Below are 19845 nucleotides of genomic sequence, written 5' to 3' on the forward strand. Positions count from 1 at the left end.
TAAGCTTGCTACATGGTAGAGAAGATTTTTGAGTTTAGATGATGTTAGGATACTTTGACGTAACGAGATTAAATTGACAATCAATTGGTTGTTAAGTCTAGTGGTGCTTCTTAAAATAATGCTTTGATTGTCAATGGTGGTAAATTTTTTAGCAAATTATAAGTTGTCTGCTTATAAAGTTTGTTTGGGCTACATGCTTGTGTTGTTGCAAGCAATTAAGTCTCATCTAATTCTTTGGATTTTCTCTTCATGACATTCAAGGTGCAATTGCAATTCTACAAGTATTGTTCCTAATAGTTAGGACTTGACAATCCCTCCCCAAGTAGTGATCACTACTTTCTTAGTTCCTGTTAAAGCTGTCAAAAACTGACCCGATTCGGAAATCAACCTTATCCTATTGTAATTACTAATTAACCAGTACCAAAAAAAATGGGTGGATCTAATTATCCAATTCAAACTTAAGCCCAATCTAATATTATCCTTCACCAACCTCTTCTATACCAAAAATCACACGACTAAGTCTGAATAGAACTATACCCAATCTAAACCCAAATACATAAGCAACCCTCCTCGAATCGAACTTAACTCAATTAAACCCAACCCAACCTAACATGAAGGATAGATCAACCTAAAATTCAAAATACCCCGACCAAAATCCGATCCGAATATCCAAATTGACACTTATGGTTTCAAGTTTCCAACCACAAATTGAGAAAGAAGAGTTGAGAAGAGATACGATAAATCACTATCGGATAGTGGATTGCCAATCCATTTTCAGGGCATAATTGTAATTTTTGAGTGGGAATGGGTTAGGATAATATTACTGAAAAGCAAAAAGAAGAGTACAATTTTCTCATTCCTCTCTCCTCTATACCCAATCTAAACCCCAATACATAAGTTAATACCCTATTTGAACCAAATTTAACTCAATCAAACCCAACGCAACCTAATATAAAGGACAGATTAACTCGAAAATCATAAAAACCGACCAAAATTCGATCCGAATATCCAAATTGACACATGTTGTCCCAACCACCAAATTAGAAATGTAGAATCAAGGGGAGTACGCCAGTACGGGACCAAAGACGCGCGTTATCTGAGCTCCCAACAATTTTGGGGCACTGCAAATCTCTCCATAAATCAAAGGTCATTACTTTACAAAAACTAACCCTTTCCTTTAAAAATGGCGGACAGTTTATTAGGACCTTCTCCTTCATTCTATCCCTTATATAAGCCTTTATCTTTCTCACATTCCAACTCTTCCTTCGTTTTCCCCTTTTCTTCACATCATTTTTCCCACTACTATTTAAAGTCTACCATTTTAAGCAATTCTACTAGATTTAAGTGCAATTTTTCTTCAAATTCTTCATCTTCATCATCAATGGCTTCCACTCAAACATCTCCCTCTTCTCATTCTTCATCCTCTCCACCTTCTCTTCTTGTTTTTTCAGGTATGTTCTTTTTCCTTCTTTGTGAATTTTTGATGTTCTAGTTGTAAGTTTTCTCTCTTTGTGATGTTATGTATAACTTGATGTAATCCCAAAATTCATGTGGATTTTGTTTAAAATTTGTCATTGTTGCCTTGATGTAGGTATTGTTACATGGTTGTTATGGACTGAGGATTGTATTACTCATAACTCATTGATGTATCTTCAATTAACAATGTGTTAATGGGAAGGGAAAATTGAGAAAATTGAGCTTGAAGATATATATTCTATAGGATTCGGTAGTAGGGTTTCGAAGTTTTTGACTTTGGATGATTGTTTGTAGTTGGTGCTGGTTGATAGAGATCATTTAATTGTGAAAAAGCATACACTTAACTTTCCATATTATTTTCCCACTTTTCTGAATTATGTATTATCAGTCATTAAATTATCAATGCCTATTACTTGTAAGCTTAGAATGCAGATGTATGAGGTTTGAGTATCAATGCAACGACGAACAGTTTTCGAATATCTCCTTAATCTTAAAAGACAATTGTTATGGAATGGAGAATTTGTGAAATTCGCTTGCCATTAAGAATCTCCTTACTCCTTAGGGGTGTTATTAGGGTGTAGACTTGGGAAGTGATGAGGTTCTGGTAAATTTTTAGAACTCTTGATCTAGGACAATTTCAAGTGTTATATGAAAATGTATCTGTGTCAACCATCGTAATATCATCTAAGTGTTGCAAAGATTAGTAAGTTGAACTCTTTCCTTTGAGAAATTAAGAGTAGAGGAGTTAATTCTTGATTCATGTATTCAAAGATTTGAGCGCATCACCTAGTTTGTCAAACCACTCACTTCAAGCTTGGTTTAAGCAATTAAGGAACTTGATGAATCTGCATCTTTCTGCCCAGAGTGAGATCTTTCTTGAGGTTGTCAATTGTCATGCTGAAAGGCATTGTTTACAGCTTGTTGATGTAACTTCCACTTCTTACAAGAACCCAGAAAAAACGATGATTCTTTAAGTCAAAAAGTTCCATAAGATATAATTCTGTCCTTTTACTTCTTTTTTCCCCTTCAGCAACTAGTTTCACTTTGCAAAGTTCCAAGTTTCAACCTTCACCAGCTTAAGCTTTACCTTACACCTTTTAAGGATCTATTTCTATCCTATCTAGGGGCAAAAGGGGAACTAAAGAATTACCTGGCATATGAACATCAGTACTCGTCCGCTGTCAATTTGTTGGATATTCCTTGAGCTAAATAGCTCGTGGAGTATTAGCTACAAGACTCTTGATCTTCTGTATTAGTCTAAGTAGTTATAGCAGTATTTTCAGTTTCTATGGCAGTTGGCTATGGATTTATCTTGTTGAACGTCACAAGATAAAATAATTACCATCCAGTCTTTGTTATGAACTTACCTAGAGGTAGGGTGATTTAGTATTGCAATATTAGTCAATTAAAAGTAGCTTGAGAGAGAAGGAAGAGTGTTAGTTAGAGGAGAGAGAGACAGAGTAGAACCAGAAATGTTATAAATAGAGGAGAGTGGGAAAGAAAGGCATCCAGAATATATTGAATTACCATTTTAGTTTGCTTAGCTTAGTTTGGGAGTGAATCAAGCCACTCGAAAGCTTGTTAATATATCTCTTAATTCTTTAATTTCCAGTTTATTAATTAATGTCATCGTTTTCTCCCCTTATATCCCTCTGCCTAGATTACAATTCATTACAGATTTCTGTGTCCAACAGAATTCATTTCTGTCTTGTCCATCCTCAACAAAGACACAAAGTTAAGGAGTCTTAATGGGCTACCTTTTCAACTTTGGGTTATAACGTAATAACAACAAATGTGCTCTAAAGTAAATCCTCAGTTTCATATGCTGTAAAGTGTTGGAAGTTGGTTGCCTTATAGATTACCAGTGTGATGAAATTAGCCTCTTTGCTACTGTAAAGGTAAAGAGTTCCTTTGCAAATTTGAGATTAGCTTGTTTACATCTTAACACCCTATCCTTCCTTAGTTGGGAGCCTTATTTGAGGCATTCGAGTAATGCTATTGTATGGTAGCAAAATCCTTGTCAGATGTACATACTTTTACACGTGAGAAGCTTCCTTTTTTTGATGTAGTTCATAATTCTTTTACCTTATTGTCTTTTAATTTTCTGTAGGAGGTACTGCCTTTAATGGGGTTGTGGAGGAGTTGAAAAAGCTCACAACTCGTGTTTCCCATGTTCTTCCTGTTTCTGATGATGGTGGAAGTACAGCTGAGATTGTTCGTGTGCTTGGTATAGTATTTTTTAGTTCACGCCTGCACTGTTTGTAAATTATACTTCTCCTATTACAACTGGTGACTTGCAAAGTGAATATATACTTCACTTCATTCTAAGACCAAGAGATACAGCTTATTATTGCCATATGCTATGAAAGAGCATATTACGCATTCCAATTTCACAAGATCATGCAAAATTTCAAGTGCCTTCTAACATGAATAGTAGAAATTATAAGGGTCTAAGTGGGTGTGACTATCATGAATTGAGGCCAAAGAGAGACTGGCAACTTCATCTGTTTGGCATCTTCCATAATGTCATCAGCAATATATATGTATAATGCAATCAACGAAATAAGTTAACTGGGTAATAGCCTAATGGTTGCTTGTAAGTGATGAAATGATGTTCCTTTATTCTGCCCCTTTTTTTACTTCTAATTTTTAAAGCATCATTTCCTGTATAGCAATCAATAAATTAAGATAAAATACGTGAAATGTTAAGGTGGTCCGGCCGTTGGAGACATAAGATCAAGATGTTTGAGGCTCTCTGACCAAAGTACCGCAGAGGCTCTTGCTGTCCGGCAACTATTAGGTCATCGTTTACCTCTACATGCTAAAGAAGCAAAATCAGAATGGTATGATGGATACTGGATAGTTGCTCAGTAGAATCGTCAGCTCTGCCGTATCTTATTCCTTTGGCTATTCTTTGTTTTTTTTTTTGAAAACATGTACTGGTACTACTACTTTGTGCACATCCTCTTGGTGACTAAGCTCTATGTCAACATGTTTCGACCATTAGTTTCAATCTGTACTTTTGATTTAAACCAATATGGCTGCTTCATATTGTGAGTTTTGAGCTCAATATATATTATCTCTTAAAAGGATTACTTGAAACTTCGTTAATGTTACCTATGTTTTATCTTTTAAAACCAGAATTTATATCGCTTTCTAGAATTTTGGGATTGAGTGGCTGTCTAGTCTTGTAGTTTCCTTATATTTACTATCATAAAGTCTTTCTCATTAAATACTTGGTGCTTCTACGACGGGAGTAACAAGAATCTGTGCTGGGAATTTAACAGGTACGACATTGTGGAAGGAGAGCATTCTCTCTGGGAGGGAGTATCGGTACCATACAGGGAAACAATTCGAGCCTTTTTAGTTTACTTTCAGCATCAGGTATAAATAAATTCTTAACAACACATGCTTATTGAGAATCTCAAATTCGGCAATTCATCTCTGTGTACTCTTTTTAGTAATTTAGGAGTAAAAGAGGTGTTCCTCTACCCCCCCCCCCCCATACTAATTTTGCGAGTTCCTGTGATCTGCATCACACTTCCGTGTTCCCCCCCCACCCCACCCCAAAAAAAAATAGAAAAATTTGTGTTCCCATAATCCGCATCACCCTTCCATGTTCACAAAAGTGGGTGCTAGCAGTGACGGGGAATATATATATATATATATATATATATATATATATATATCATATTGGAGGGACGGGATGAACTTTTAGTACTAGATTTATAAAAGATTTGGAGCACATTGATACAATACATAATCAGAAAAACAGCTGATAACCTTGTCATTTTTCGAAAAGAATACTATATGTTGTTTAAAAACTCCTTTTCTTTGGATTGAGAATATATTGTATTGGTGAAACATATTACCTGTGCTAATTTGTTGAAACACTCTGATGAGACACATTCATGTAGACATGTCAAAAACTGACCCTACCTGATTTTGACCCTGAACAAGTAAACCAAATGAAATTGAGTAAGCCCATGACAGTTTATTTCCGGAAAATAATTCAAAACCGGAAAATGAGGTTGACCCACGTGAACCCGCAAATGCTGATAATAAGATTGATTGCGCACATAACCCGAGAAACACACCTGACAAGAAACCAGCCAAAGTTGAGTGAAGATCTTTAAAGCCCACTAGAAATTGGTACCAAGAACAATTCAAAGCAATATAGTTTGACTGACTGACCAGAACTTGACCTAAGCATCTTGTTGACATGTTCATTGATTTATGTAGTCCTTCATTTATAATTTCATGACTCAGAAGCTTAGAGAATCCTGAAATTTTGTCTTTGGTTGCAGATTCTCATGAGATCTGAGGAGAAATTTTGTTTTAGCAATGGCAGGTACAAGTTTTCCTTTAGTTAATGAAGTAGATATTTTAAGCTCCCTGCTGTTAAGGCATGTGGCATTATTGCTTGAATTGAAATATCAAAGCAGATGTATATGGTTTTCATTGAAAGTGCAACTGAGGATATTCCTCCCTTCTAGCCATCACCCTGATGACATTTGAGGAGGCAAAAATACAAGAACAAACTGTCCCAGATCACCTCTTAGTATCTTTTGTATAATGCATTCCTCTAGTGCTTGTGCAAGTTGCTGTGACACACCTGATGAATTCCTTCATCTGCCTCTGTTGTGGGCCCCTACCAGCTTACCCTTAATGGCAATAGTTGAAAGTTTGAAAACCAGCATGTAAGAAATGTAGTCAGAGGTAACTCAACTTGTGTTGTGTCAAATCTTTCTCAATTAATGTAACTACCTGTGGTTGTGGTTTTGAGTCATGCTTTCTCCTTCTAATTTTTGTATTTCAGTTGGCAAGTTTGTCTGATGTTGTGCTTATTCCTTCTATAGACGGAGGCATCTTATCCCTCAGTTCTTTATGCTTCTATTTTCCTATAAAATAAATTTCTCTTTCTGGGTAGAATCTATCTGTATGCCATTCTTTGTGTTGTAATTGGAAATTTGGCCGATGAGTGCCATAGATTATTCGTATTTTATGTAGGATAGGATCTGTGACACCATTTTTATTGTTTGGGGCATTTAAATTTAAGAATATTGCACAGAACTCTCGAACAGAAAATTTTGTGCTGATATCTTTATGCTAGTGCCCTTGGTGGACTAGGAGTTTTGTTGCCAGCTGTTATGAAGCTGTTAATGTAAATATTGTTTTCTGTCATGGAAACTTTTGGTCCATCTTTCTTAATCCAGATGCTCTATTGTATTAACTTGAATCTTTATTCTGCAGCATTGGGAACTTCTTCTTCGCTGGAGCCCGCATATTCTTTCAGTCTCTAGAATCTGCAGTATTTTTGTTTTCACGTGTATCAGAGATTCCTAAAGAAAGTCTTGTTCTCCCGGTTATATCCACCAATGACAGGCTGACGCTGGGCTGCGAGCTGTGGGTATGCTTATTTAAAATGCTTGTTTTTTTCGATTACATGATCTCCACATCTTGCATTTTGGGGAAAAGGAATTCACTCTGCATTGCCAGTTAGTGATGCCCTTTAATAAGCAGGGTTCAGTTTGTAGATTCTCAGTTCCTCGATTCCACTAACACCTATCCCCCCCCCCCCACCAAAAAAACAAAGAAGGCTCAAGTCTGTTGGGAGTGTCAACTGTAAACTGGAGAGATGTTGGTAACTTGGTTGTACAATGCCTTTGGGTGGCAGAGGGGATGAAATATATTTATATGAGGAGTCCTGTGGAAGGTAGAACTCAAGGATGGAGCAAATCATAACATCAAAGCCAATATACTAGTTGATGTAGTTGAATATTATATACTTCCCCGTTTCTAGATAATTTCAACATAGTGGGGAGTGGGGGGGACATGATTTTAAGGATCCCGTTGGATGAGAAGAGAGGGAGAGAGAAAATTAAAATGAGGGGCCCATGTGATGAAGAGAGAGATAGAGAGAACCCATCAACCAAATAAGGTAATATTGCAATTGTTCAAAACTTCCTAGAAAAGGGAAATGTTGCAATTATTTTGGAGTAGATAAGGTCGAGGAAATAGAGGGTTTGAATATGATATGTAATATGCCTTGGGATCGTCGTGTATGACATTAGGAATCTCTTTCCCTTATTTTTTGTTTATGGGTGAGGTTGTGAGGGGGAGGGGACTGGCGGTATGTGGCCTATGCATTGGTCGATTGTTGCTGTAATTCCCAAGATTCCTCATTTTCTGTACAGGAACTTATTACTTCTAAACCATGTGTAGACACTGATCTCTTTTGAGCCTATGTCTGAAATCCTTTTGTTGTACTGTGGTCCTGTGAGAGTTAGAGCAGAAAGGATAGTGTTATCACTTTGCCCAACTTTTCCGATCGCAGAATGTTTGAAACATATTGATTACATTACATTCATAAAATGTATGATAAGTGATTAGAATGTCTTCCATAATTGATGAGGTCCTTTGTTCGGGAATGTGAGACATCAATCGGATGATACACAAGTAAAGATAGTGGAGAGTTTGGATTGTGGAGATTTTAGAAGACTCGAGGAAGGTCAAAGATGACTCAAATATAGGGCTTTACAAAATGATATAAGAAAATATGTATGCGGGAGCATTTAACATATGATGGACTCAAATATAGGGCTTTACAAAATGATATAAGAAAATATGTATGCGGGAGCATTTAACATATGATGATATGAAAGAACATAATGGAGCAAGAGAAACTATGTGGATGACCACCGAAGATGATATCTTGACTCATGCAGCCGATCGCTTTCTATTAGGATTAAGGCTTTGGTGGTGGTAGTCTTGTTGATTACAATGTGTGCCATGATTGATGAGGTCTTAAGTTGTGATATATACATGTATTAGCATGTTAGGTGTTTTCTTAACATAAGATTGATTTTATGACTCATTTTTGCTTATGTTTGTTATAAGGATGGAAGAACAATCCGTGGTCAGAACGAAATATCTCATCCAACCAATGGACTATTGGAGCCTATAAATAAGGTATCTAGTAATCTTCTTGAAAAATATAGATTTTTTTTTTTGTGTTGTATCTAATCTTTATTGAAATCATCAAGTGCTTGATGCTTGATGAGCAATAAATATTTTCTCGATGGGTTTTGCTCGAAGATATGGAAATGGATGTTTTTATATTAGCAACAAAAGCCCAAGCTCATGGATTTATTAATCTGTAGCGGTGGAATAAAATATATAAAGTTGTTTGATATTTGAAACTTCATCTTGTTACTAGGTTTACCATTTTGGGTTTAATATGCTGTCAAGTAGAAGTAATCGGTTAGGTTGATCAAAACCAACCCTTTATGTATATAATTGAACATGCCAACTATCAAACAACTTATTACAAGCAGAAGACAACCAATCAGAAATGTCACAGAATCCCTTGCACTTCAGGTTGCCTAGATGGTCAAGGAACTTGTATTTGTGTTTGTTTGTTTGTGTGTGTGTGTGTGTGTGTGTGTGTGCGCGCGCGCGCATGCGCGTATGTGAGCACGTGTGTGTGCGTGTGCGCGTGCATGCGTGTGTGTGTGCGCGTGCGTGTGGAGACAGATCTCATTGTGAGAGACCTATTATTAGATAATTCATGGGTACATCCATAAGGTTGAACTGTTTAAATTACAAGTTAGCAATAAGATTAAAAGGCTCCTCTTTGTTACTTCGACACCTTCATCTACCGCAGGTGTCACGTGTCATGTTGTGTCGTGTTGGACACGACATGACACTTGGATACTTTATATCAAACCAAAAGCTTGACATGCTTTTATGAAATGACTGGTTCAGAGCTCACACACCTGAACACCCGAATCTTAGTAGATACTTTATCCAAGTCTAAGTAACATAGTGTATGGGACCCCTTCATTCAAGGAACTCATCATTTCTTTAGTCATCTATTTTGGAGTAGAATTTACATTTTGTTATCTACTTTTGTTTTATAGGCTTATACATTTCCTTTCGTCTTGTTTGAAGGCAAAATGTTGAAAAAAGATAATTTAGAGTAGTTGGGATTTTCTTGCAAACAAGCAAGCAAGAACTATGTAATAACTCTTTCGACTTGTATGCACAGGTATTCTATCTTAGATGCTAAGTGATTGTTGTCAAATACTATCTGTGTTTCACAATATATGCACCATTTCCATCTGGCACACGAATAAGGGTGAGGACAGCACGTGTTGTGATTGCATTTTTAACCCATGTGATTATGTTTTAAAAGGAGGGAATGTATTGTGAAACATCCAAAACAGCAAAATGGTGCATGTATGTGATAACGTTAGGTGACTCAGATTTTTAATTTCTTTCAATTTCAAAACTTTCCAGTAATTTGTAGCCATGACGTCATCTGATATTGGTGGTATTTCTGTTATGATATACTGTCTAAAGCTTATTTTTATCAACTATTGATTTTTGTGAATAGAACAGCTGTTCTGTTGAAGCACTTCCTTCAAGAATAAAGCGGGTATTCTACATGTCAAGTGAGGGGCAGAATCTGTTGCACGAGGTAACTGACTAACTGTTACCCGTTGAACTGTACAATGCCTGCATATGAAGTCTACAATTGATACTTGGTCAACAGTCAACCATGAACTACCAGTACGACTGTTCTTGTTTCTCTGTTATCTTTCTATAGTAGATTTAATTCATCTTCTAGTAGCAGTAATGGACATGAATTTTCATCTTTTGAGAAACATCTGATCAAAGTAGCTCTTGCATTTCTTTTGATCCATGGAAGTGTGAGGATTTTACACTAGAATTGATGTTTACTTGATATGGAGCAGGTTTTCCCTCCACCAAATCCTGCTGTCCTGGACCAGTTGCGCAGTGTCAATTGCATTGTCTATGCCATGGGATCCCTTTTTACATCCATCTGCCCTTCATTGGTAATCATATAAATTCTAGCACAAGTTTTTGATGTGATTTTTGGAGTCCTATATGAGGGTGCTAATGAGTCTTAACTGGCTCGTGAAATACGCGCTCGACTCAAAATTTTAATGAGTCTGGTCCAACTAAGTTTGACTAGATAAGCTTAGCTTGTGAACAGCTCTTTATACTTTTCAACTTCTTCAAAAAAAAATTTACATATCTTAAAATCTAACTTGAAATTAATAGTAGGTATTTGCATTATACTGTGAGAAGCTTGACATAAGTCGCAAAAACTTGGATAATTTAAGTTCAAAAAAGTTCAGACTCACCTCAAGCTCGAATGGAAGTATTGCAAGTTGAGCCTAACCATCTTAAGTTGCGGTTCAGTTTAGCTAGTTAACACCCCTAGCTCTAATAATTTTCACTATGATTGCATTTGTAGTCTGTAGTCTGTACTGCTGGTCAGTTTGTGGTAGTTATTCTTTCATCTTTCTCATTGAGTATGAATTTCGTGTATAGCTTGGAGTAAGTTGGACCTGGAGCATCTCTGCCATATTGCCTCACTATTTCATCTATGTTGTTCCCAATGGATCAAGAAATTTTTGGTAGTTTTTAATCGTAAAGAGTTGATAGGTTTTAATTGTAAGCATTTTATGCACTGAATATATGGTAACAAACTGCCACTTCCCTGAAGGTGTCCTCATATATTTCATTAGATATGATTTCTGGTAGACACCATGTCCAAGCATACGTCATATTCAAAAGTTCATCTTGAACCAACAAGATGCATGATGTTTCAAATGGTACTGTTTGTTTCTTACACTAGATATGATGTAATTGCTGAGCTTCCACTAGATATGATTATGTATACTGTATATGCTCAGCTATATATGGCGTTTATGGGTGTAATCTTTTATTGAAGATGCTGATATTTTGGAGATAAGCATGTACTCTTGTGCTTGACAAAAGAGATCTTCGTTAAATATGTACAACAATTTCCTATATTTATGGAATTGCCATTGACTGATAATATGCACTGTTCTGATCATGAGCTGAGAAATATCTATTTCTATCAGCTTTCAGATTACTTTTCTGATATCAGGCCTTGTTTCCATTTAGGTATTAAATGGTTTCGGGGAAATCATATCGTCAAGGTCTTGTCCAAAGGTACTATTTTAGTTCAGAATTCATACCTTATAAAAAGCTGTAATCCATGTGAATAACTCATTATTTGTAGTTGTGAGTTTTTCTGGTTGGGCATTTGCAGTACTTCCCTTAGCTGTTGAGTTGCTTCTTGTGGCTTGTAGTTGGCAATTGGTGCTGGCTGTAATTTTTTTTTTCTAGGGATGAACTTTGTAGAGTTTTATTGTTTTTTTGGTACAGATACTTCTACTGAATGGCACACATGATCGAGAAACAAGTGGATTCTCAGCGTCATGCTTTGTGACTGCAATTACTGATGCTCTTAACAGAACTCATGGAAATTCTAAATATTGTCTCAATAATCCTGTAAGTGTGATGCATCATTATTGCTTATTCTCTCTTTTGTTTTGTCATTGCTGGATGATAGTCAAAGGATCACGACGAGTATCACATACTTGTTTATTGTGTGTTATTAGTACAGGATTTCTGCATTGGTTGCTTTCAAGTTGTTCAACCTTTTTGGTATCACATTATTCTTGTTCATGAAGAGATGATGATAAACCTAACTCATTGAGAACTAGATGTGCCAGAAATGCTCTGATGTCTTATCTTTATATTAAATGGGTCTCTTTAAATCCTTTATCTTGTTTGATCCTTTCATATAATAAATCGAAGCAGAAGTTTGACACTGATGACATGGTGGGACAAGGTAGGAGCTTACTGACTAACAGCTGCTTTAGCTTAATAGTTTTCAAACTGATTGTGGACAACATCAAACAACACCACAATCCTGTTGAAGAACACGTAATGTGATCATTTAGGATCTCGTATATTTAATAAATCCTTTTATATTGAAAGAGATTTTTTGAACAGTCATATGATGAGCATATGCTTGTCTTACATAATCAAGTGCTTTCAGAGGATGATTGTGTCTTACTATTTGAGTAGTAAATTAATTTGTGTTCAGACCCTTGTTGCTACTTACCTGTTTACGTCCATGTCTTTCCCACAACTTGATTGAGGATTTGTGTTCATATTATTTGAATGTGTTTCTCTTTTTCAGTGAGTTTAGTATTCTTAAGATTGTTTCGCCAAAGAATGTGATATCATCTTCATACTATACTTGGTTGGTAAACAACAAAATACAAACAAAAAACAAAGAATAAACTTTTACAACTTCGAATTACAAGGTTCAGCTCGACTTCATTGACTTTGGCCTTCTGGAAGTGTGTGCTAGCCCAGGAGATGGATTGTATATCTGATTGATGTATAAAAAAATTAAGAAACATAAATGTAAATTTTAGTCTTCAAAAGGCAAATACTTGTGATCTTTGAACCATTGAAGTAATTTCTTGAACTAACCAGAGATCGAATTTGGTACATTGCTTCTTCTGTGCAGCCAAGTATGTATGTTAATACAATTTTGGTGCCCAGAAATGGTGAAATTCCGGTGGATGCAAATGCCTTGAGCAACCAAGGGATCTATGATGTGGTAAGCAGCCATATACTTCTGGAGAATCTTATTAGCAAGCACTGCCCAATACAGCTACAACATTTACACAGTAGGCTGGTTTGCATTTTTCTGGTTTCTAAATGCAGCTCCCCCTCCCTCCCCCCGCCCCCACAATAAAAAGGTGATTAAAAATCACGTAGCCAAATGGACAAATTTCTTGTTTTGTACCTCCGCTAATCCGCTTTGTCAAAAATGTCGGTTAAAGGCCTCTGATTAGTAACTTCCTGTTAGATTACAAACCATTGGCAAATCCATTAGCTAACCAATTTATTTAACAGGCTTGTGTTCCATGATTCCATCTAATAGCAGGCACCTATTGTCAAAGTTGTATGACCTTGTTTCTAGCGCACTATCTTTGGTATTTGCTTCTCTTATATAGAAGCTGTGAATGCTACATGGAGCAAATAATGCCTGCATATGGTGATCGATAGATCATATTTAACATGCGAATTTACTCAAATTGTTGCTATTCCCGGAAGTCTGCTTCCAGATCTCCTGTTCAATACTGGCCTAGATTCTTATCCTTTCAGTTTTGGCAGGTCACTGTTGACTCATTACAGGATCCAAAAGTTGGCATAACCTTTGACCCCAACTCATTAATACAATCGTTGGCGGATATATTGACTAGCGAGCTCAAATGTAATGCAAAGTAATGTTCAACTCCGTTGCTTGGAGTGTTTACAGAGGTAAGCATCACTCGTTATGAGTCACGCCTTTCTATTCATGACAATTAGTTAGCTCTGAGAAACTCTTCTGATATATCTATGTTTACAAAATAAACCACAGGCTCCTATGACCTTGTTTTTGACCTACATCAGCCAAGAGGCATTCAAAGATGAAAACCAACCGATCTTTGCTAAGGAATATATTTGATGTTCTACCACTTCTGATATGCATGTGATTGAAGATTTTGGAGCAGGGAAAATTCTTTTCTTGCCACCCCTGCTTTTCAATTGTACAGAGCGCAGCCAATCTCGGAATCTCTGAGCGATTGCCTGGTTAGAAAGTAGGCAGTGAATCTGCAATGCCGTGTAGTTCTCCAATGGCTATTGTGTAACTCTGTAGAATATTATCTAGGTTCTGATGTAATTAGGAGGAAGTTCATTATTGTGACACTCTCGAGTCTCTCCCCTACCTTGAATAGTTGATGCAATCAGGTTTTGCTGAGTAGCATTATTTGCTCAAGTCAACCATGAAGTTGGACAAATTGGTGGATTAAATGAAAATTCATATTTGTTATAAAATGTACAACCTCTTTTTATCAGTTGCAACACTTTGACTTTTAACGTTTGTAAACACACAACTTTGATCATTAATGACTTAAATTATTTATCACTGTGATTAAAATTTGAGTTAATCAAACATCTTTGATACTATGTTACTCAAAAGTTTCCAGTCAAGGTTAGTATATAAAATAGTAGTAGTACGCGAGAGAATATTGTGATGGAATAACGAACGTAGAAGTTTGGCGAAGAACTGCATTGGATGTTCAAACATAGGCCTTTTTTTCTACCTTAAAAAGATAAAAATTTCAGTAAAATAATGAGGGAGAGGTTAGGGAGTTATTGTTAAGTTCAACTAGTTAAAAAGCCATTACGATGTACATGTACACCTTATATAAGTAAACAAAGAGAAAGGGTACATGAATAAAAAAGGAAAAATGTCAATGCACAAACTAGGGTAAAAAGTAGATAACTGTGTGGACAAAGAACGCTATGTTTGGTTTTTGAACCAAAGTTTAAAGAGTGAAACAAGAGCTGTCAAACTAAGAGAATTCATATTTTAAGGATGATGCTTGAGAACAAAAGGCTTCATATCAAATGTTTAGAGGAAATAATTTGACACGAAATCAAGGTTTACAGGCACAAAAATTTACACTCTCATACAATCATACTTAAGTACTGACTCGTTTCCCGCTGCTTGGGTTTGACTTGGTGCAGAGAATTTTGCGTCCCTTGGCACGTCTACGCTGTAACACAGCTCTTCCACTAGTAGTCCTCATTCGCAACCGAAAACCATGTGTCCGAGCCAATGACTTCCTAGATCGGCTTCTCTTGGTTTGGCAAAGAGCTGCCTTCCCAGCCCGCACCACCAACCGACGGCATCTATTGGCACCGGCTCCACGGTTTGATGCCAAATCCAATCCCAATGACAATCCTGCAACCAATAGAAAGGCCATTAACATTAAGTACACAAGTCAACATTATGTTCAAGACGTAGCAATCTCTGAATTTGAGTATAGATTTCTAAACCATTTTTTGTGCAATAGAAGAAGCCAACTCAATGTACCACATCAAATAGACTAGATTTGGTAGGTGCTTTAACTCCCTAAAGTCACACATGAACCTATTCTAGCATCAAAATACTCCGATACACCACTTAAAGCTTTGAACAACTTGGGAGTGCCTTAGTTTTGAGTTAAGAACGCTATGGTTATTTATCCTGCGTGAATACCTATCTATAATTTTCCTCTGAACAGCAAGCGGATAATTGGAGATTGTGATCAATTTTTGTTTGGAAAAGTAGATAATCTGTTATAATTTACAGAGATGAATACACTACATAGTTTTCCACACAAAGAGAAAGTAAGAGGGGTGATGTAGAAGATTTGTCTAATAGAGCCAAGTTCTCTACCTTGCTGCCTCTAGGCTTGACACCAGGACAGGTGTAGTTACCAACAGAGACTTGTTTGGTAGAAAAGCAATTTGAATAAAGAGTCTCCTAGCAGCCAATCCCTTCAAACAAAATTTAAAGTTGTACACTAAGCAAGCGTATATTTCTTGTTCTATGGAAGGCTTGATTCAAACACAACACTTCATTTCTGGGGAGGTGGGGGGAGTAGGGCCTGCTCTCGAGGTGCCTATTTCAAGGCCATAGGCCCACAACCCAGGAAGGGTAAGAACCCAGCACTTCGTAAAGGGGAAAGGGTTTAGAGGAATGGACGTTGGGAACCCTACCCATAAACTCCCTGATGGAATTGTTCTTGGTCAGCAGGTAAATACACTGTGAATCATACTATGGCGTAATCCCCTAAGGAATACCTCAATGAAATACTACTATGTCATTAGAGCAATTTTTAGCCATGCAACAAGCAATATCTGTTGATATTTGGCCCCCTGAGCAAATCACAATGAGCTGCAGATCCCAACCCAGTTCATTATATTGAACACACAAAATGGAAGTCCCTAAACTAAGTGGAAGCTTATGTAAAATATTGATGAATACTGACAGAACATATATGGGTGAAGGCGAAACCACAAAAGTATTAGTGAAAGCTTATTGTTACTCCTATTTAAGAAACTTCATACCTCCCCTCCCCCTCGACAAATAGCCCATTTCCTTTTTTTTATGGTCACAAAGACACATGTTGACCATCCTTACGAATTAATAGAAGTTTTATAGAAGTTGATATCTTGAGAGTGTGTGAGGTGAACCTCATTGTGGCGAATCTCACATGATCACTATATTTTTTTTCCTTATACTACCTCCGTTTCATGATACATGCACCATTTATACATGGCACACAAACCAAAGATGAGGAGAGCGAGTGTTGTGATTGCACCATTTATACATGGCACATAAACCCGTGTGATTATGTTTATACGTTCAAAGTTTGCAGAACTTGACTTCAGAGAAAGCAAATGAGCAATCCATTGGAGGACGGAGGAAGTAGTTAACATAGTTTTAGACCATATAAGAGATAATCTCCCACGTACTCCTTAGATGTCGGAAAAACCTAAATCAACTAGGTAATAGTGACAAAAAAACAAAAATCTATCCACCTCTTTCACTAAAAAAAACTCCATTATTTCTCCAAACAACCATGTAAGCTAATGCCCAAACTAGTACATACACACTCGAACATTTCAAATTCACCCAAGAAGAAAACTATGCTCCACTCCAATCTAAACCCTAAGCACCCTTGTTCCTTAAATCGACATCGAAATTCTTGTTCCCATCTACTAATGTATGGAAGGACAGCCAAAATTCTATCCCATAATCAACAAACAATTCAAATGCAATGCCACAATTACATTTAGCAACAAAGAATTGGCAAACCACTTAGAATCCTCAATCATCTAATGCATTACCTTCTACAATTATTGGAATGAAATATAATTCTGTATATCCCAAGTACCCAAACATTCCTAATAAAATCAAATTTGCATTACATTAAACAAACTCCTTCTATCAGATAAAAGATTTTAGGCCACACAAATCAACATTTACTGCATACTACAACATTAACAACAAAATAACAGTCTTTGTTCCAAAATGATGTGGGTCGACTAAAATGAATCGTCATAAGAAATCATTTCTGTGACCAAAAACACATAATTCCTTATCAAAACATTAACAAAAAAATACCCAACATGTTAATGTTAATTTACCTGAGAAAGAAGTGGAGGAGAGAGAAGATGAAGGAGCCAAAAAAGAGCAATGAAGTGACCCAGAACGAGTAAAAGCGCCATTAAAGGTGACACTTTTAGTGGGTTTTCCTGTAATTGAAGAAGTACGGTTAATTATAGCTCCAGTTGAGAGCCATGACACCATTGAAAGCGTCGCCATTTTTATCTTTCTTTCACCTGTAAATTTAATTCTCTCTCTTACTTATCTTCTTGAGAAAGAGAGGATATAGATTATTTATTGTTGCTGGGCTTTGAATTTGATCATAATTTATCAACTTGTGAGTTTAAATATGTGGCTTGGATTTGTATAAGTTGTGGGCTGTTGATTGTGAAGAATTATTTTAGGGAAGTTTGTCCAAGTTTGTGAAAGAATGTTAGTAGCCAGACTAGCCACTAGTAGGTGGAGTGGATTATTTACACAACCCAAAATCCGACCCAAGATCGCCTAAAAATGTTGGGTTTAAGGGTCCGTTTGGTTTGATGGAAAATATTTTCCATTGAAAATAATAGTTTTGTATTTTTCGGTGCAGAAATGTATATGAATGTCAGTTTTCCTTTGAGAAGTTGGGGATGAGAAGTGGAGGAAAATGGTTTTATTTCGGAGTTTTGGAGGAAAATGGTTACAAAGAGATGGAAAACTATTTTCCACCTTAGTTTTCCTTTTTAACTCTCTTTTCCAAAAATAAGACAAAATATGGGGAAAATCGTTTTCATGGACACGTTTTTATCCATAACAAACGGAGCCTTAAATTGAAATGTTAGGATCTGAATCATAATGTGATGTCACTTATGTGAGCCTGAATAGCCTGAAAGTTTTTGGATCCAAACCAACCTAATATGTTTTTATTATTTGAACGACTCGAAAGTCATTGCATCTATACTAAAATATTAAAAGGCGTTCCTAAGCAAGGAACTACTCACGTGCCACTATCCTTTAGAGTGTTTACTTTATGTAAACACGTATACAATAAAAAAAAATAGAAAATGCATCTTATAGGGTTTGATCCCATGACCTCTAACAATCAAGCTTATACGCTAAAGTCTTAACCACCAAATCAAGTAATGGTTGATGTTATATGTATAAAGTAAAATGTTAATAAATGAATATTATAATTATTTGGGGCATAGTCCAAGCCTAAAAACTAGTTTATATCAATAAAGTGTGATTGTAGACAATTAATATTTATAGCTACTATACTAGTATAATTGATTTGAGCATTATTATTGGAGTTAAACATAATTTGGCTATGAATGACTATAATTGTCAAGAAATTTCATGTGTGAAGTATAGTGCATAATTTTGTATATATGTTGCACTTCAAAAAAAATACGAAGAATGTTTTATCTTTCCTTAAGTCGCTTCCTGTTTTATAGGTCTAGAATAGCCCCATGGATATGGCAATTTCATGTTGTCTTTTTGTTTTTAAATTGATAAGATGAATTACTTATGGGTTGCGCTCACAAGTCCTGACCTAGAGGTTCAAGCACTTGGAAATGAGGGGATAAGTAAGGGGAATTCTTCTTCAAGTGTCCCCAATTGATTGCATTCGGAATCCCTACCAAATGAGTCAAGCTAAGCTTAATATGCAATTTCATGTTGTTATGTCATATGTGAGTAACTGAGTATGTTGAGTACACTGTTCTAGTCTATTGGGCAACCTTGTGTAATACTTCTATGTAGGGTATTGGATGAAACCATAAAATCAAAGGCAGATCTTCTATAAAGGCTGATTGGGGCCTGGCTCCTGATTGTAGAAGCCCAAAATAAATGTAATAAGCAGATTGCCACACACAACACGGCCTAATGCTTCCACTCTTCTTGGTTGAGACTCTTTTTTTTTTTTTTTTTTCCCCTTGTCTCTATCATGATCCTTAATTTGAGATGAAAAAAAAAAAAACTACTTAGCTTGACTAACTTTTGACACAAAACAAAGAAGATATCTATACTAATATATTAAAAGACGCGCGTAAACCAGAAACGGTGCCACGTGGCGCTCTCCCTAGGGAGTTTTAGTTCATGTAATCCATGTACAATAAAAAAAAAATTAGAAATTGCATAGTATAGGCTTTGATCCCATGACCTCAAGTTCATGAACTAAAGTTTTAACCACTAGACCAAGTTGTATTTAGTGCTATCATATCAAAGTACAATATTAATAAATGAAAATTTTCTTACCCGGGGCATAGCCCGGGCCTAATAACTAGTTCACTATTAAAACCCTTAATTTGTGAAAGCGGGTTTTCTGTTGTGATTTTGAAACAAGTGTTAATAATTATGACAATTAATAATAATTATAAAAAAGAAAGCATAAAATTGAAATAATAACCAAGTAATCAAAGAGAAAAAAAGGAAGGAGACACCACACCAATATAACATAGGAAATCCTAGCTCCAAGAGAAAAAACCCACAAAATCCGTGACGAATCTTGTAACTATTGCTACCGGGGTTCAAAAAATTTG

At 36.2% G+C, this 19845-nt stretch overlaps 2 protein-coding genes across 3 annotated transcripts; one reads left to right on the forward strand and one right to left on the reverse strand.

The window, feature by feature from the left end:
- Positions 1 to 1121: 1121 nt before the first annotated feature.
- Positions 1122 to 14220, forward strand: LOC104900566 (uncharacterized protein YNL011C). Of its 2 annotated transcripts, XM_010688010.4 has the most exons (14): positions 1122 to 1451; positions 3587 to 3703; positions 4187 to 4319; positions 4764 to 4860; positions 5784 to 5827; positions 6730 to 6886; positions 8377 to 8448; positions 9875 to 9958; positions 10236 to 10337; positions 11440 to 11487; positions 11704 to 11829; positions 12863 to 12955; positions 13516 to 13662; positions 13763 to 14220. In XM_010688010.4, the coding sequence occupies exons 1-13, from the start codon at positions 1184 to 1186 to the stop codon at positions 13627 to 13629; spliced, it is 1455 nt and encodes a 484-aa protein (XP_010686312.2). In that variant the 5' UTR covers positions 1122 to 1183; the 3' UTR covers positions 13630 to 13662; positions 13763 to 14220. The 2 variants fall into 2 exon arrangements, with proteins under 2 accessions (XP_010686312.2, XP_057247079.1); XM_057391096.1 differs by lacking the exon at positions 3587 to 3703 and having other exon boundaries at positions 1123 to 1451.
- A 423-nt stretch (positions 14221 to 14643) lies between these two features.
- LOC104900567 (50S ribosomal protein L34, chloroplastic) lies at positions 14644 to 17617 on the reverse strand. The gene is made up of 2 exons (XM_010688013.4): positions 17368 to 17617; positions 14644 to 15133 (listed from the first exon to the last, which is right to left on the reverse strand). Exons 1-2 carry the CDS (start codon positions 17543 to 17545, stop codon positions 14871 to 14873), a joined length of 441 nt encoding a protein of 146 aa, XP_010686315.2. The 5' UTR covers positions 17546 to 17617; the 3' UTR covers positions 14644 to 14870.
- Positions 17618 to 19845: the final 2228 nt, after the last annotated feature.

This window comes from Beta vulgaris, chromosome 8 (genome assembly GCF_026745355.1).
Source record: "Beta vulgaris subsp. vulgaris cultivar EL10 chromosome 8, EL10.2, whole genome shotgun sequence".
Classification (NCBI taxonomy): domain Eukaryota; kingdom Viridiplantae; phylum Streptophyta; class Magnoliopsida; order Caryophyllales; family Amaranthaceae; genus Beta; species Beta vulgaris.

Bases quoted from the DNA above. Each gene is read 5' to 3' on its own strand.
- LOC104900567 (XM_010688013.4), bottom strand. From the start codon at position 17,545: ATGGCGACGCTTTCAATGGTGTCATGGCTCTCAACTGGAGCTATAATT. The intron at 15,134-17,367 runs GTAAATTAACAT...TATTGGTTGCAG, and splicing joins CTCCTCCACTTCTTTCTCAG to GATTGTCATTGGGATTGGAT.
- LOC104900566 (XM_010688010.4), top strand. From the start codon at position 1,184: ATGGCGGACAGTTTATTAGGACCTTCTCCTTCATTCTATCCCTTATAT. The intron at 1,452-3,586 runs GTATGTTCTTTT...AATTTTCTGTAG, and splicing joins TTCTCTTCTTGTTTTTTCAG to GAGGTACTGCCTTTAATGGG. The intron at 4,861-5,783 runs GTATAAATAAAT...CTTTGGTTGCAG, and splicing joins TAGTTTACTTTCAGCATCAG to ATTCTCATGAGATCTGAGGA.